Source organism: Rhineura floridana, chromosome 1 (assembly GCF_030035675.1).
Source record: "Rhineura floridana isolate rRhiFlo1 chromosome 1, rRhiFlo1.hap2, whole genome shotgun sequence".
NCBI classification, from domain to species: domain Eukaryota; kingdom Metazoa; phylum Chordata; class Lepidosauria; order Squamata; family Rhineuridae; genus Rhineura; species Rhineura floridana.
The window spans coordinates 145,999,660-146,017,799 of NC_084480.1; the positions used below are offsets into that span (position 1 = coordinate 145,999,660).

The window sequence follows — 18,140 nt, forward strand, 5'->3', positions numbered from 1 at the left end:
CATTGTTTCAATGTTGTTTGAGTGTGCCTTTATCCTTTTCACTCACTGTCCTGAGCTCCATTTGCCCACAAATTTAATTTAATTCACTACCAGGCAAAAAACCTTGCGGTTTAAGAATGTACCTATAGCCCACAGATATTTCTATGAAACTTTAAAAAGCAGGGAAATTGGGCAGCTATAGTGAATGCACCAGGGGAGCAAGACACCTGACCTCCTCTCTGAGATATTGTACTGCCCTACAAATTGGTCAAAATGCAAACACCATTTGGGTTGGTCTTTCACAGTCCAATCCACTTCCTGTGTAGCTTGGAAGAATTTGGCAACGTGCCTCTGAGCATATGGTGAGTGGTGGCAACACCTGCCATCTCCAAAGATGGAGAATTATATTTTTGTATGTTTGTTGGTTCTTCTTACTTTGCTTCTTTCCTGTGTTACTAATGTTTCTACAGAGAATCTAAACTAGAAAATTTTATTTCCCTCATTATTCATCCTAGAAATCTGTGTCAAATTCATTTTCATTAATTTCAAAGTCTTTTTATTGGTCAATGTCATATGATGGTGCAGACAGTCTTTTGTGTTTCAAATTGGAGGTTATGTTCCATTTCTATTTTGGGTGCATTAACAGTTGAATCTGAAACTGCAGTTTGATGTAAAATCAGAGTGATTACAGTATGTTGCTACTTCAGCAATGACTCTTAGCTGTTGGAAAAAAGAGGATGCATGTTTTCAGCCTGTGCAAGTTTGCCGAGAATGGATTGATCATTTGCATGCTTATTGAGTTCAGTGGGATTTATTCCCCTGCAATCATGTTTAGGATAGGTGAAACTGACCACAGGGGATGGGGAAGGGAGGAGGGAGGGGAGAAAATGCAAAGGGGAGGACTGGGATGGGAGCAGGCTGGATGGGGAGGGGAGGAGAAGGACAAGTTTGATCATTTGCATATTTATTGAATTCAGTGTCATTTACTCCCGTGCAATCATGCTTAGGATAGGTAAAACTGACCGGGGGGGAGGGGGGAGGGCAAGGGAGGAGGAAGAAGGAAGGGGGGAGGGGAGGAGGGAGGGAGAGGAGAAAAGCAGGTTTGATCATTTGCATGCTGATTGAGTTCAATGGGATTTACTCCTGTGCAATCATGCTTAAGATAGGTAAAACTGACCATAGGGAAGAGGAAGGGGAGGAAGGGGAAAGAGGGTATAGGAAGGGGATGGGGAGGGAGGGGCAAAGGAAGGGGGCAGGAAGGGGCAAGAGGGAGGGGAAGGGAGGATGGGTTTGATTGTTTGCATACTTTTTGAGTTCAATGGGATTTATTTCTGTGCAATCATGTTTGAAAATGGAAATGGACTGTCTTCAAGTCGATCTCGACTTATGTTGACCCTATGAATAGGGTTTTCATGGTAAAGTGTATTCAGAGGTGGTTTTACCATTGCCTTCCTCTGAGGTTGAGAGGCAGTGACTGGCCCAAGGTCACCCAGGGAGCTTCATGGCTGTGTGGGGATTCGAACCCTGGTCTCCCAGGTCATAGTCCAACACTGACCTGGGGGAGGGGTGGGGAGGGGAGGGGGAGGAGATTGGGTGGGTGGGCACTGGGCGGAAGGGAAGCCCCTTTCCAAAAAGAAAACATTGTGAACAGTATCATTGCTTTTCAGCGTTTCCCCCAACTTTTAATTCTACAGCAGGTACATGTAGCCTCCCACCCAAATTTAAACCAAAGCTGTCCCTGGCCACATCCACACCAGGCCTTTATTTCACTTTGGACAGTCATGGCTTCTCTCAAAGAATCCTGGGAAGTGTAGTTAGTGAAGGGTGCTGAGAGCTGCTAGGAGACACCCTGTTCCCCTCACAGACCTTCAATCAGAATGGCTGACTGTTAAACCAGTCTGGCCACTGAAGCACTCTCAGTGGAACAGGAGTCTCCTCTCAACACCCTTCACAAACTACACTTCCCAGGATTCTCTGAGGGAAGCCATGACTGTCTCATGTGAAATCAAGTCTGGTGTGGGTGGGGCCCCCTGATTAGGCAAGCCAAGCGGCTGTCAGTCTGGCTTTTAGAATTCTGACAGTTGGTTCTTACTGAGCGTGCCCTGCGTTATCATAGGCTGCCAGCCAAAATTTATTAAATTAATTAAAGATCAGCCAGGCATTTTTTTAACTTTTAAACTGTAGAAGATGAAGGTCAGAGTATGGGGCAAGGTCAGTATTAGGATTACAGGTACTCTGTGAACATGGCTGATTTTTAATGAATTTCAACAGATTATGAGAACTCTGAGAGAAAAAAGTCCAAAACGGCTCTGGAGTTTTTTTCTCTCTTTTTAGACTTTGAACTCTCTATTCTCTCTCACTGTTTTGTATATCGCCATGAAAATTGAGAAGGTTGTTAAGCAAGTGTTTCTGAGTTCAAGACTATAAGTTTGGTAAGGTTTTATTTTGAAATGAGCTTAAAGGAAGCATCAGAACGGCATGGGGGAATTTTCAATTTAACATTGTGGAATGTGAAAAATCCACGCTGGCTATAGTATACAGCCACTCTTGTGGCTGTATAATTTAAACCAATCAACCTTTTCTAGAAGTCACACATACACATCATTTATCATCATTATTATCTTATAGAATACTCACCGTTCAGTATCTGCTGCACTGCTTCGTTGCCCATCTGTGCTGCTGTGAAACCTTGTAAGGAGATTATGGAGGGGTCAGAACCATAATTCAGGAGGAGGCGACAAGTCTGCAGGTGTCCTGCCAAAGCAGCCCTATGCAAAGCTGTTTGTCCAAGTGTGTCTAATGCATTCATCTGAGGGGGAAAATACATATATGTGTGTGTGAGAGACTGTATGCTTAAAAATACAGAGAATTTATAAATGTTTTACAATCACAAATCTACTCTGCTTCACAACCTCTGTGAAGTAACAGAGTTAAGCAAGATTCTACAACACACTAATTTCATTACCGCTCCCGCTGCGTTTAATCATTAACACCACAGGATAATAGAGGATCAATTAAGTACTTCCACATTACTCTGAAGGCACATTTGTTTCATATGAAGTACGTGATTAACTGAAATTGTTATCAAGGTAAAAAATGGAGCTACTGGAAATTTAACTGTAAAATAAATACATGCTTATTTAACTGTAAAGTAAATACATGCTTGCTAATTCTGCTGATAAATTAAATAACATCCAGTTACTCTAACAAATGGAAATGAGAGTTCTGGACTTATATGCAAATATCTGTTCTTTGAGAGAAAGAGGGCAGTCAGCATTTGGATAGTTCTTTCCTCTGAGAAGGCAGTCTCCATTTTTGTGCCAAGGAGGAGCTCTTCCCTATAATCTGAGATATTTATCTGAGATGAGAATAACACCTGACTGAAAAAAAGAGAAGAAAACTAAAGAGCAGACCAAAACATACTACTAACATTTAGCAGAACACTAACCAAATTCGTTGAATACTCCTTCACACACAAGCACACACAAGCACACACACACACACACACAAGGTTTTCCACCTTCTAGGAAGAGCTACTGAACCAGACATCAAGGGAGTTTGAGCACAGAGGAAGAGGAGGAGATTTCTCTCCACAATTGACTCCACCTCTGCAAATGCCCTTCAGACTAAAATATATGAACCTCTATACCAGCATTTCCCAACCAGTGTGCCTCCAGATGTTGTTGGACCACAACTCCCATCAGCCTCAGCCAGCATTGCCAATGGTCAGGAAAGATGGGAACTGTGGTCCAACAACATCTGGAGGCACACTGGTTGGGAATGGCTGCTCTATACAAAGGAGCAGCATCACTGAGGGTTGGCCTAGCTATCCTGCTTCCCTTGAGAAGAACAGAAATTCACAGGTAAGCCCAGGACTTCGATTTATCCCTTTGGGAGGAAGAGGGCAACTAGCATTGGAATGTGAAACAGAAATGCATCCAGAGGCAGAAATGCCATAGCCACCAACCATTTGACACCATCACATCTAGGTGAATAAACACACCTCTCCCAAAGGCTGCCTCTGAGTACTCAAAATAAACTCTCATAGTATATGATGGGAGTGTGTTCTGAGGCCCGGATAGTCACCCTGCTTATCTCCTCTAGAGGAGCTCTCTCCAGTTTGCTAGGAAGGTAGTGGCTCTCTTAACAGAATGGATGATAATGCCCTCTGGTCCTTGCCAAAAGTACATGCCAGCATTCTAAGAAAGGTGTGGACACAATCCTGCTAAGGACCAATTTCTTATACGAGATGAGGAGTGAACAGCATTGATGGTTTGGATAAAGACTGATAATGACCCACTATTATGTTCCTTGGATTATGTTTAGGATTCAATAACATCAAATAACACCTGTGCCCAATTACTTGGGATGGGGGAAGCAGAATAGATTATACTAGTGGTTAAGGTGTTGGACTATGACCTAGGAGACCAGGGTTCAAATCCCCACACAGCCATGAAGCTCGCTGGGTAACCTTGGGCCAGTCACTGCCTCTCAGCCTCAGAGAAAGGCAATGGTAAACTTCCTCTGAATACCACTTACCAAGAAAACCCTATTTGTAGGGTCGCCATAAGTCCGAATCGACTTGAAGGCAGCCCATTTCATTTTCAATGTGACAAAATGTAACTTTTAAGCATTTTTCACTAAGGCTGATTTTGCTTCTGTGGTATTTGATCCAATTCTTAATATTTATATGATTGTTTATGTAAATAAAGTTGCATGACTTTCTAAGAGATTTCAAAATGTATGTATATATCTCTGTTAATAAAAAATCCCACAGGACTGATGAAGAGGTTTTGTTCTTATATAGAACTTGAGAGCCCTGCAAAGGTCAAATGTGTAAAACTCCCTTTCCTGGGGAAATGTTGGAATAGGGAAGAAAGGAAAAATAGATGAGCTCCTGGAGTTTTATTTTAGGAACAAGAATTAGATATGGTCTGAGCATTACTTTGTATAGTTCATCAAAACAGAGCTTTCTCTACAGAAATAGCTTACAAAACCCTGTACCCAGAAGTGACCACCACAAGTAATATTGTCTTTTAAAAGATCAAAATCTTGAGTGAGATCTCCAAAAGTTCAAAAGATGGCCTAGACAAACACTCAGCACCACATGAAAGTTACATGTGGGGATGTGATGTTCTGTTAGTGGGATCAGGAGAGGTGCTGTTTACAAAAATCTGCAAGTATGGTGATTAGAAACAATGAACTGGCTATTGAGCTGTCCAGGATGCTGGTTAAAGTGGAGACTTTCCTGCAAAAGGTGCTTGATTTGAGACCAAAAGATGGTTCATCTTGAAGAAAATAGTCTGACAAGCCCACTATCAGAGGCTCTTTCAAATGTCTACACAGTCATCTTATTAATGCTGTCTACATAGTGCCATAGATGGACTGGATGAGTCACTGGCCTGATCCTGCAGTCTGTTCTTGCATCTCTGGACATACATTTTAGCTGCCATACTGTCTGTTCTGACCAACACACACTGAATATCTCATCTGTGAAGGAAGGAGAGCCAATCTGATTGCTCCAAGTTCACTAGGTGTAGGGAGAAAAGTGGCTTCTCAGATACCCTGGCCAGATCTGCATAGATCCCTCCTCCTCCAGACTTAGAAAACAGAGATTGTCTTCCTGGGCACAGAGGTGAGGCATATCCCAAAGCTAGCTGCCCTCTTCCTCCTCTCAAGGAGAAAAACAGATATACATGTACAAATCTAACAGGTCAGGTGTGAATAAACTAAAGACTGCTAGAATAAAAGTCATTTGCCATCCTCTAAGATTAAAGAACTCAAAAGAATTGTGAAGAGGTTAACCTGAGGAGCAAGCCTATTCAAGAGTGATGTTTAGGAGAGAAACCTGCAAACCAGAAATGTGATTATCGCTTCCTAGATGCAATCTATTGCTTCATTTGTCATTTTGTTTTTTTCAGCATATGTAACAGCAGCAGAATGATATATAAAATGTATAAGCAGACCATAAGGTATGGAACACAGCATGAAGCTTTTGAACAAACATTTCTAAAACATGCTATATAAGACAATCTTATGTATTAGAAACACAGTAGAAGTCAACCTGGAGTATCTAAGTTCCCTAAGTAAAACATTCATAGAGAGGAATATAATTATATGGTCAATAATACTTTACTTTTCACTGAATTAAAACCAATCATAGTGAAGTACAGACAAAGTGCAAAATCTTACCAACCTTAAAATAAGGTGTTCTGTATAGAGATGCAATTGAGTATTTATGAATTTCTTATTCAGGATGAAAATCACATTTACTGTAAGTTCCACGTACTACAACAGCTTCCAAAAAGTTACTGTGGATTCCCCGCTTTCCCCCATCCCCCAAGCGGCAATTTGTTGCATAAGATGCTGCACTCCCTAGGCAACAACAAAAATGTCTGCACTTTAACAGGAACCAAGATCAGCAACAGCAAAGCACTCTGCACAAAAGCAAGCCAGCATGTTTCCTTAAAATCTAACCCAAATAAATGATGCCGGCAGCCACATGGGTGGTTGTTGTGCACATAGCCACATCATGCTGGCAAAGTGCTGAATTGCTCAGCATACTGTGAATACTTCTGTCAGCTTACGAAGTGATAGATCTATCAGCTCTACCAGACAGACATCAGCACAGACCCAATAGTCATGTTTTAAACCTGCTAAAATAAGCTATGTTAATATCACTTTGAAAATCCTGTTACCCATGTCTACCACATAAGTATTTGCCACTGGAATAAATTATTTTCTTTATGTCCAAGTCCTCCTAAGTGAAATGTTAGTGAAAGTCAGTAAGTGAAAAAAGTGCAAACTCTTCACTTTCTAGAGGTGGAGGACAGAAAGGTAGAAAAATTAGTAGTGAATTCCCCATCTATACCTATCTGATTTGGAGTTGTGGGTGGAGGCTTCTACACTGGGCTCAAAAGGCCAGATGTTGAATACAATTGACAGGTACCTAGTAGCTAAGCAGGTGGCCAAACCCTTGACTCTCCCTAGATGCTGCAGTTTTCCAGTCTAAATCAAAATTACAAATTTGATACTGAAACCCTATCAAGTCAAAAGGGGCAAATAGACAAAGATGGGGGAGCACGGGAGAGAGAGAGGACAACTCTCATTTTACAGAAGGTTCCCCACCCTGTAAGAAGATGAATTTCCTTTTTGATTCAAATTTTATTAAGCTTTCTAAAAAAAAAAATGAAGCTACATATCTAAACATACACAAGAGCAAACAAGAGAAGAAAATGCATTACAATATTATTCATATATATATTATATTTTAAAATCATGTTACAGCATATTCAAATAAATATCTTATATTTTCATATTCTTCAGAAGACTTGGAGGTAAGCATACGACAGAAATTAATTTGTTTCACATTTTAATGTGAACTTTTCTGGTTTACACCTCCTGAACCAAAATGCAACTATCCTTGTAAATTTGCACTGTTCCAAATTACGCAATGCAGTTCTCCAACCAAAATGCATACAAGAATGCGTATGTTGGGGGTGAAGCCCACCTACAACTTAATTCTGTGTTATTTTCAAGTGATGAGTCAGATCTGCTTGCAAGAAGCCCACAAAGGTCCTGAAACTTTGATTCTACATTTCTTTAGGCTAGCAAGTTCTCCTTTCCCTGGCCCTAAAAGAAAGGACTTGAGTGTTGTACAAGAGCACGCCTTACAGTCTGGAAAGCCTGATTAGCATTAGTACAGCAATGCACTGTTCCAAATACATAACTGGACAACAGCAAAAAACCAAACCGAAACAAGTCTTGGCAAATGAAAACATTACCTATAAACCGAATCACTCACTTCATACAGTTCCCTGGAGTTAGTTCCCTTCTTCCTCATTTAATCAACCACAAAATAAAAAACAAATGGGTCTTCAACAAGACAATCTATTCTTAAACTGAATTTCTTTACATAAATCTCATAGCATTTTACTTTAACTTAAGCTATTTGAAACTGAGTGGAACAGAGTATTAAAGTCTAAGAAAAATGTATCTGCATCTTTGCTAAAATATGAAAAGTGTATTTTAAATCTTTCTAATTGTGACATTTCTATTATTGTGGTGTTGTCTTTTAATCTCTAGTAAAACGATATGGCATACAAAACATTTCTAGAATTCCAAAGATGCTGCAATCATATGTATACCGAGAAATGGCTTGCCCGGTAGGTGGGGCCACTATGTTAGCTTCCGGGCAGGTGAGTTGCTGTTGCTTCTGGGAGAGATGGGGGGGGGCAAGGTGGTAGAGAGGTCAGTGTAGTGCAAACATACCAGCAAGAGTGCATGGTAAGAAACAGTGGCCCATCTGCCAGGAAGCTAGCATAGTGACTTCACTCCACCCAGCAAGCTGCTTCTATGTATGGTTCCCTGGAAGCAAACCCCACTTACGTGCAAGTAAACATGTATAGGTTTGGGATGCACACATCAATTAAGTGACCTTAGAATGTCTTCTCATAGGGAAGAATTCCTTACTTCAATGAAGAAGCATTGAGTGTTACACCAAAGTCAGTAAAGATCCAAAAGCATCCCTGCTAGAGCAAATATGGCCAATTCGGTTTTAAAAGTTTTTGCATCATATTGCCTTTGGTGTAATATTTGGTGCCCCTTTGTTGGAACAAATTTTTCCCCATGGGATGACACTGAATTTTTAAGTTCACTTTTATCAAATAAATATTCAGAACACCAAATGGTCAGATATATTATTATAATCTGCAAGCAAGATCCCCATTTCTGAAATTTTATTACATGGCAATTTGAGAAACTCATTTAATTAACAGCCTGAATAAACAATTATGTAACAATTTTGCTGTTTGAGTGAGCACAAAGGGTCTTTTCTAAAATGTTTCTCTACAGAAAAAAGGTAACAGCTGGTTCACAAATTTTAGAACACAGCATGCTACATTCTGTATATCACTGTATTTTATGATCCTATTAAACCTGCTTGGAACGAAGACAGAAACAGAGTTCTGGAGAATAACGCTTGTATAATAGACTCCTAAATTAAAATGCACCTGTCTGACACATAATTAAAGAATAGTGGATATAAGTTCACACTCATGGTCCCATCAATTCCAGATATACCTGGCTACAGAACAGTCTGTAAGAAGCCTCAAAGGGTTGCACCCAAGAACTGTTAATCTGGACACACACATTTAAGAATAGCAGCCGCTACTACTAAAATCAGAAACATGGTTTGTACTTATTGCAAGGCTATGGGTTATCCAGTATCCTTAAGCCTAGGTAACTCTGGGCCTTCACAGGCTTCATTTGCCTGAGCCAGCAGAGCAGCCATTTGTGGACTGCACCCAAGAGCCTCTCATTTGAACTTTTACATATATTATCTCAAATAATATACTGAGCATGCCTAAACAAAAGTGTGGCTTGTATCACAGTAATCTTTCCAGAAAACTGTTGTGTAAATTTGTATATCTGTTAGCAGAGAACGGCAACGGTCTGAAATGTGTGCGTGCCAGTGTGTGCGTTTACCTAAGTAGCAGGCTTTTACCCTGCACTGAGATCACTGAGACTTAAGATTTAGTAAAATAAGAAAAGCTACTTTATTTATAGAAATACATAGTAAATATAAAAGGTATACCTAGTTCTAACTAACTAACTAAGTTGGAGGCACAACACCCAGGTTGGTTTGGGAGTCGCCCTTATGGCTCAGGAAAGAGAGAGCAGAGACAAAGGTGTCTCCTCTCTCTCAGACAGTCGAAGAAGAGAAGAGAAGGAAAAGGCGGAAGGAGGAGGGGCAGAAAAGCTTCCCTAAGACATATCAGTCTAACGGAAGGAAGTCAGTCAGAGCATCACAGGTAAAGGTAATCAATCCTATTCATTTGGAGGACCCTATCTCCCTTCTGGAACATAAACAAAAGAACAAAACAGGAGTTGCTCTAGCCCCACTTCCAACAACCCCGCCCCCGAAGAAGCCCAGGAACACACAAAACCAGAAGTATGATTCACCATTCAGAAGTTCAGTCCCCCACATCACTGAAGAAAGATGTTCCCCATGCTTACAATAAAAATATATTCAAAATCCTTATCTTTTCTTTATAGCCATCTTGAATTCTGTATTTTATTTTTGTATTTTAAAGAAGACAGAAAGCAAGTTAAATGATACAATTAACAAGAATCTAACAAGTCTAGTAGGAAGCATTTATCTTATTCTGACCTAAACTACTGAATGAAAGAATAAAATTCAGCTTACAGTTTGGCCTTTCTGAAGATTACCTCAGTGAAGGTGACCACCTGACAGCTGATAACATGATTTGAAATAAAAATATTCCTTAAGCAGTTTGTATTTCCAAGGATCTAGCAGACTATATCAAAATGCATTAATTTATGAAATTGTCCCTGTTTTTTTAAAGGAAAAATATGTAACATGAAATGGTCAGCTAATGAAAGAGTCTCAGTGATGATAATGGCCAATGTAACACCAATTTTTAAAAAGGGATCCATGGGGAATCCCAGAAATTAGAGCCCGGTTAGCTTAATGTCTGTCCTGGAATACTGGTGGAAATTATTTTTGAACATAAAATAACCAAGCATATAGAAGAACAAGCCTTGCTGAAGCAGAACCAGCATGGCTTCTACAAGGGTAAATCCTGTCTCAGTAATCTATTAGAGTTCCTTGAGAGTGTCATCAAGCTTTTCGATAGAAGTGATCCAGATGACATAGCGTACTTGGACTTTCAAAAAGCTTTCAACACAATACCTCACCAAATACCCCTGAGTAACCTTAACCATCATGGAGTAAAAGGAGAGGTCCCCTTGTGAAACAGGAACTGGTTGAGTAACAGGAAGCAGAGATTAGGAATAAATGGACAATTCTCCCATTAGAGGGATGTAGAAAGGATCAGTATTAGGACCTGTGCTTTTAAACTTGTTCATAAACTATCTAGAGGCAGGGGTGAGCAGTGAGGTGGCGAAGTTTATTGATGATACTAAATTGCTCAGGATTATTAAAACAAAAAGGATTGCAAAGAGCTCCAAAAAGACCTCTCCAAACTGAGTGAACGGGTGCTCAAATGGCAAATGCAATTCAATGTAAACAAGTGTAAAGTTATGCATAATGGGGCAAAAAATCTTAATTTCACGTATATGCTTGTGGGTCTGAACAGGCAGTGACTGATCAGGGATGAAACCTTGGGATTGTAGTGGATACCTCAATGAAGATGTTGACTCAGTGTGTGGCAGCTGTGAAAAATGCAAATTCTATGCTAGGGATCATCAGGAAAGGAACTGATAATAAAACTACCATTATACATAATGTCATTATTCAAATCTATGGTGCAGCTGCATTTGGAATAGTATGTACAGTTCTGGTTGCCTCACCTCAAAAAGTACATTGCAGAGTTGAAAAGGTTCAGAAAGGGGCAACCAGAATGATCAAGGGGATGGAGAGACTCCCCTGTGAGAAAAGGTTGCAGTACTTGCGACTTTTTAGTTTAGAGAAAAGGCAACTAAGAGGTGACAAGACAGAAGTGCACAAAATTATGCATAACATGGAGAAAGTGATGGAGAAAAGTTGTTTTCCCTCTCATAACACTAGAACTCATGGACATCCAATGAAACTTAATGTTGGCAGATTCAGGACAGGCAAAAGAAAGTACTTCTTCACACAGTACATAGTTAAAGTATGGAATTCACTCCCACAAGAAGCAGTGATGACCACCAACTTGGATAGCTTTAAAAGAGGATTAGACAAATTCATGGAAGATAAGGCTATCAGCAGTGGTGTAGTCATCTGGGATCATGGGGGATTGCAGACCCATTACTTTTTTGGGAGCAGGGTCCCTGCCAGGTCCCAATGTATTAGCCAATCAACATGAAATGGGAGCATGTTAGCCACTGAGAAGAGTCCTTGTCCTTTCTTGCTGATTGGAGCCAATCACAGTGAAAGGAAGTGAGTCAGCTACTGAGAAGACTCTTCTCAGTAGCTAACACACTGCCTCCCCTTCATGCTGATTGGCTCCTCAAGACATCTGGACTCAGAGACAACATGGAGAGCAAGGGACATGAGGGAAAGTGGAAAAGGGGGTGTGGTTGTGAGAGGGTGTGGTGTGACTATCATGAAGGGACCCTGCACTTCTGAATTTGCCACTACACTACTGGCTATCAGTGGCTACTAGGTATGATGGCTATGTTCTGCCTTCACGGTTAGAGGTAGTATATTTCCAAAAGCCACTTGCTGGAGACTACAGGAGCTCTTGTGCTCAGGTCCTGCTTGTGGGCTTCCTACGGTCATCTGGTTGGCCACTGTGGGAAAGGATGTTGGACTAGATGGGCCACTGGTCTGATTCAGGCTTTTCTTATATTCTCAATTTACCCAACAAGCTTTAAAAAATATTATTTTATCTTTGAAAAATACGTTAACATTACATGCAAACAGAGAACTCTAGATCTCATGAGCAATTTGAATTAGCATTTTGATTTTATTATACGCTGGTTGATTAGAACAAAAACATGCAAGTTTAGAGAGGTGGGTAGATTAGGAGTTTTGTGGCACAGCCATCTAGACCATATTATGCCAAACAATAGAATGGTTCCTTTGAAATACAATAGAGTCCCGTCAACCATGCATTTAACTTACACGGATTCAAGTATACACGTTGGGAGGAAAAAAATTTAAATAGTGTGGGCAATTCTGCCCACCTTTCCACTCAATGAGCATATGCCCCAAAGTGAGCTTGAAATGGAAGATATGAATCTGCTATGCGAGGGTCTCAGTTCCCGTGTGTCTCGCGCTGAGTGTGATTCTTAGATACAGTAAATATTTTTCGTACGACATGGTCCCTAAACACAAGCCAACTTTTTCATCTGGTGCACAACCAAAGAAACAGTGATCTGTTCCTGTGCTGGATGAAAAAATGGCTGTGTTGGACTTATTGAGAGATGGTATGTCGGTCTTCAAGTGGCATGTAAATACGGCTGCAACGAATTTAGCATCCATGCCATCAATATTTGAGAGAGAGAAATCTGTCAAGATCTGACATCAAATGGAAGGGCGGGATACAAATTTAATAAAAAAATAAAATAAGTGCTCCAATAACTGCTAAGGTGTCAAGCCAAGTTCATGATCAGGCATTAGTGAAGACTGAAAAGGCATTAAACTTATGGCTGGAAGACATGAACCATAAAGGTGTGCCTAGCAATGGCAACACATTGCAAGAAAACACTCTTAGCCTCTACGCACTGTTCCAACCTCCCTCTGAAGAGGGACAGCCTTCTGATGAGAAGGAATTCAAAGCTAGGTTGACTTAACAGTTTTAGCCAGGTTGGCTTAATGGTTTTAGGAACCACTTCAAGCTAAAAAATATTGATCTGCCGATCAAGAGGCAACAAAAGCCCACCCCCCAAAATTAAAGAAAATCATAAAAGAAAAGAGCTATCTTCCAGACCAAGTTTTTAATGCTGATGAGACTAAGCTCGTCTGAAGAAAAAAATCCAACTGCACTTACATTTCAAAATCAGAAAGACAAGCCCCTGACTTCAAAGCAGCTAAAGACCGTGTGACTGTGTTGTTTTGTGTCAATGTGGCTGGGCATTTAATAAAGCTGGGCTTCCTGTATAGGGCTGTAAATCCCTGTGCATTAAAAGGCAAGAACAAAAATCTCTTGCCTGTTTTCTGGCAATCAAATAAAAAGGCAACATTTGTGATAGCAACATTATTTCTGGATTGGTTCCACAAGTGTTTCATTCCAGAAGTCAAGCAGTACCTTGAAAAGAAAGGACTTCACTTTATAGTGGTGCTGATCATAGACAATGCTCCTGGCCACCCTGAGGCACTCCAGTTTGCACATAACAACACTGAAGTCATCTTTCTCCTCCCCAACACCACCTCCATCCTCCAATCTCTTGACCAAGGCATGATTAGCTGCTTCAAGGTCACGTACACGAGGCTTATGTTTTCACAGATATGTAGTATTATGGATGCTGACCTCAATCTTAATGTGATGGAGTGTTGGAAGTCCTTCAACAATGCTGATTGCATTACTTATATTAAACAGGCCAAGGATGCAATCAAGTCTGAAACAGTCAATGTATGTTGGCAAAACCTATGGAAAGAATGCATGAATGATTTTAAGGGTTTCCCGACCACTGACAAAGAAGTGGAATGCATTGTTCAGGTGGCCAGGCAAGCGGGTGATGATGGCTTTGTCAACATCCTCAAGGAAGAAACTGAAGAATTGAGGACCATAGAGATATAATGACTACCAAAGGAGTAGAAGAACTGATGAAATTATCTACAGAAGACAAGGATGATGACAAATAGGAAGGGTCAGCAAGCTGGAATCTTCATAAATTTGCTGAAGTGTTCCAAGCAGCGGAAAACACTTGAATGATTTGATTTCTGAATACGATCCCTCTATGGAACAAAGCCTCAAACTCACACATAGTATTACGGACAATTTGAGACCATACCAAGAAATGTTTGAGCAGCTCAAGAGACAACAGCGACAACCAGCAGCAGATGAGCCTACACAATCAACTTCTTGAGCTGAACCAGAGCCAACCACTTTGTTTATGACTCGCTGTCCATCACGCAAGCCTGGCTCACCATCTCCTGGATCGACATCAAGCCCTGACAATCCCTCAATAGTGTTGTTAGGGAAAGAGGAAGACTAATCATCGGAGTATGTACAGCACAGTACTTTGCATTCTTCTCTCTCTCTCTTTTATGTAATTAAAAATACTGTAAAATTATATTTTGCGTATGTACTGTACTTTATGGGTGATTTAAGGGATTTTCAATATTAATTTTGACTATACATGATTTTTGTCTTACATGCTAACTTTAGAACCTAACTCCTGAGTAAGATGCAACTGCACTGTATGGTTGTGTTGTTGCACTCTGATTTCATTGTGGTCTAGTGCTGAGATGGTTAACACAGGTATGATGAAAACATGCATATTGCTGTTCTTATCCCATAATACCCAGTATTATCATGGCCTGAGCCGCAGACATCAGATGTGAAAGCACCTTATGATTTCACATCCAATATCAAAGGAGGCATCAAAACTGAATACTAAAAAACTTGGCAGGAAATTATACAAAAGCCCCCATTTTATCCCAGTAAATTATTCAAAGCTAAGACAGAGATTACAAAATCAAAGAAACTTTGACAAATCAGCCTTTCCAAAACCACATGCTAGCAGACACATACATCTGTTCAGAAGTCTGGAGAGAAAATACATACAAATAATTCCTTCCAATAATCAAAAGTGAAAAACAACAATTATATTTTGATAGTGTGAAAAGAGTTGAATCTCCATAATTTCCACTGAATTCAGTATAAATATGAGAATAAACATGTTTCCCTGATTTATCGTACCTGTGGAAACAACAGGTAAGACCACATTTTTACAGGCTCTATTACGTAAGATCCAGTCCAATATTTACCTTTGCTCCATGTTTGTGAAGAACCTCCATAACATCATTGTGAGCTCGTTCAGCAGCAACATGCAGAGGTGTCATGAAACTAGTTTGAAAAAGAAGACGGGATAAATAATTTTCAAAATGTGTCTATACTGTCTAAATGTAAATACCATGATTTTAAAGGATAAAACATACTCTTTGTTTTTCTCATTGACGTTGGCTCCTTTCCGAAGCAGTAACTCAGTGACTTGCTTCCGTTTGGGGTGAAGAGAAGCCACAGCACAGTGCTGCAAAAGTAGCAAACAACAATGTAGGAAAACTTAGGCCAAGGACTGGAAATGGAAACTGAAGGACACACTACAAATATACAGTAAGCTGAGAAGGCTGTAACTAGCTGGTATATTTTAATAGTATGCAACAAGTAATTTACATCTTAGAATGCAGGAATGTCAAGAATCCAAAGAGGAGATGTATGCAAGAGAGAGAGAACTGTGCTTGCAATTTATATTTATTTATAAAAGTATTTATATACCGCTCTCTCACGAAACAATGCAGCCAGCAATGTGTCCTCTCGACCCTTACCCTTCTTGGCTTATTAAAGCTTGCTGAGGGAGTATGACCAAGTGTATCCAGGGTGTGGTCAATGCCTCTTTGCCGGAGGGAGTGGTCTCAGCCACCCTGAAAGAGGCAGTGATCTGACCCAGGTGACCTCAGTGGCTAGCAGTGCCTTTTACTAGCTTTGGCTGTATGACAGCTGGGGCCGTTTCTGGACTGGGATAGCCTGACCACTGTTGTCCATGTACTGGTAACCTCCAGGCTGGATTACTGTAATGCGCTCTATGTGGGGCTGCCCTTGAGATTAGTCTGGAAGCTTGAGATTGGTTTGGAAGCTGCAGCTGGTGCAAAATGTGGCAGTGAGACTGCTCACTGGGGCAGGGTAACACCAACATGTTACCCCATTGCTGAAAGAATACACCGGCCGCCCATTAGCTTCCAGGCCAAGTTCAAGGTTCTGGCTTTACTGTACAAAGCCCTATGCAGCCTGGGACCAGGATACATGAAAGATTGTCTTACCCCTTATATACCCAGTCGATATACACCCAGTCGACCCAGTCATCTTTTTTTAAAAGACATTTTTAAGTATGTTTTGTTTTAAGATGTTTTTAAAGATGCTTTGTTTTAAGATGTTTTAAAGTCTTGGTTACAGTGTTGGACTATGACCTGGGAGACCAGGCTTTGAATCTCCACACAGCCACGAAGCTCACTGGGTTGCCTTGGGCCAGTCACTGCCTCTCAACCTCAGAGGAAGGCAATGGTAAAACCACCTCTGAATACTGCTTACCATGAAAACCCTATTCACAGGGGCGTCATAAGTCAGAATCGACTTGAAGGCAGTCCAAAGTCTTGTTTTTAAGATGTTCTAGAGTGTTTTTAGTGCTTTTGTTTGCTGCCCAAGGCTCCTTCTAGGAGGGAGGGATATAAATTTAATAAATAATAAATAATCAGGGCTGTGTGCAGCAACATAAAAACACTTAAAACAATACAAAATGATCATTAAAATAATCCAAGCTTTACTTGATGTGCCAGAATAATTCCCTATGCTACAGGAGCAATCTGCTTCTTAAACTGAGCCATGGCTTGCCTCTTAACTAATAGGAACTGCTGCTGCAAATTAACAAGCAAAGTTCCTGCTATGTCCATAGTTCTACATGTCAGACATGTGTGTGACATAAAATATAGAGGAGACACCTATCACTTTCCATTTCCATAGTAAAAATCAACTGTTGTTCCTACGTCAGAGTTATTTAGCACAAACTTTTAATAGAAAACACAAGATATTCCGGGATATGACAAACATAATCCAGGGATTGAGAACCTATGGTATTGTAGTCGTTGCTGGACTGTAACTCCATCATTCTTCGCCACTGGCCATGCTGGCTGGGGCTGAGGAGAGTCCAACATCATCTGAAGAGCTACAGGTTCCTTTCCCTGAATTACAGAATCACACACATTTTTGGCAATGCCAACATAGCCCTTAATCACTGTAAATGGTGGCAAGAGAATTTGTACACTAAAGGGGAAGGGCTGGTGAAAGGGAGAATATAGTCCCTCATACTATCCTCAGCATGATCCCTGTTAAGGGAAAAGTGTGTTATAGAACAGTGCTCTATAGTTATATCTTTCCAACTGTGAAAGTGTGAAACTGTTACAACCATTTTATGTTTTGTTTTAGGGCTGTTGTTATTTGTTGTCTGTTCTAACCAGGAGGTTTAGAAGTTCAGCACGTGAAGAGGAAAACCTAAACATGTAAAAGAAACAAAAACACGGGAATAAGATTTCTGCTACCCTTCTGATTGGTCAACAAATTGGTCAAGGGAGTTTGTTTGTTTGTTTATTTATTAGATTTATATCCTGCCCTTCCTCCCAGTAGGAGCCCAGGACGGCAAACGAAAGCACTAAAAACACTTTAAAACATCATAAAAACAGACTGAATTTTTTTTAAAAAAACCATAAAAACATATTAAAAGAGAACATCTTTAAAAACATTTTTTAAAAGCTTTTTAAAATCTTTTTTTTTAAAAAAAGGTTTAAAAGCATATTAAAAAGCAATTCCAACACAGACCCAGACTGGGATAAGATCTCTATTCAAATGGCCTGTTGAAAGAGGAAGGTCTTTGGTAGGCCCCCCAAAAGGTAACAGAGATGGTCCCTGTTTAATATATAAGGGGAGGGAATTTCAAAGGGTAGGTGCCACTACACTAAAGGTCCGTTTCGTATGTTG

General features: G+C 40.3%; 1 protein-coding gene across 1 annotated transcript in view; it reads right to left on the bottom strand.

The window, feature by feature from the left end:
- TNKS (tankyrase) overlaps window positions 1-18,140 on the bottom strand; it is a 159,671-nt gene that overhangs the window by 33,465 nt on the left and 108,066 nt on the right. Inside the window, exons 14-16 of the mRNA XM_061635335.1 lie at window positions 15,554-15,645; window positions 15,383-15,461; window positions 2,617-2,788 (exon numbers count right to left, since the gene is read on the bottom strand). Of these exons, the coding sequence (XP_061491319.1) occupies window positions 2,617-2,788; window positions 15,383-15,461; window positions 15,554-15,645 (343 nt within the window). The remainder of the gene's footprint in view (window positions 1-2,616; window positions 2,789-15,382; window positions 15,462-15,553; window positions 15,646-18,140) is intronic.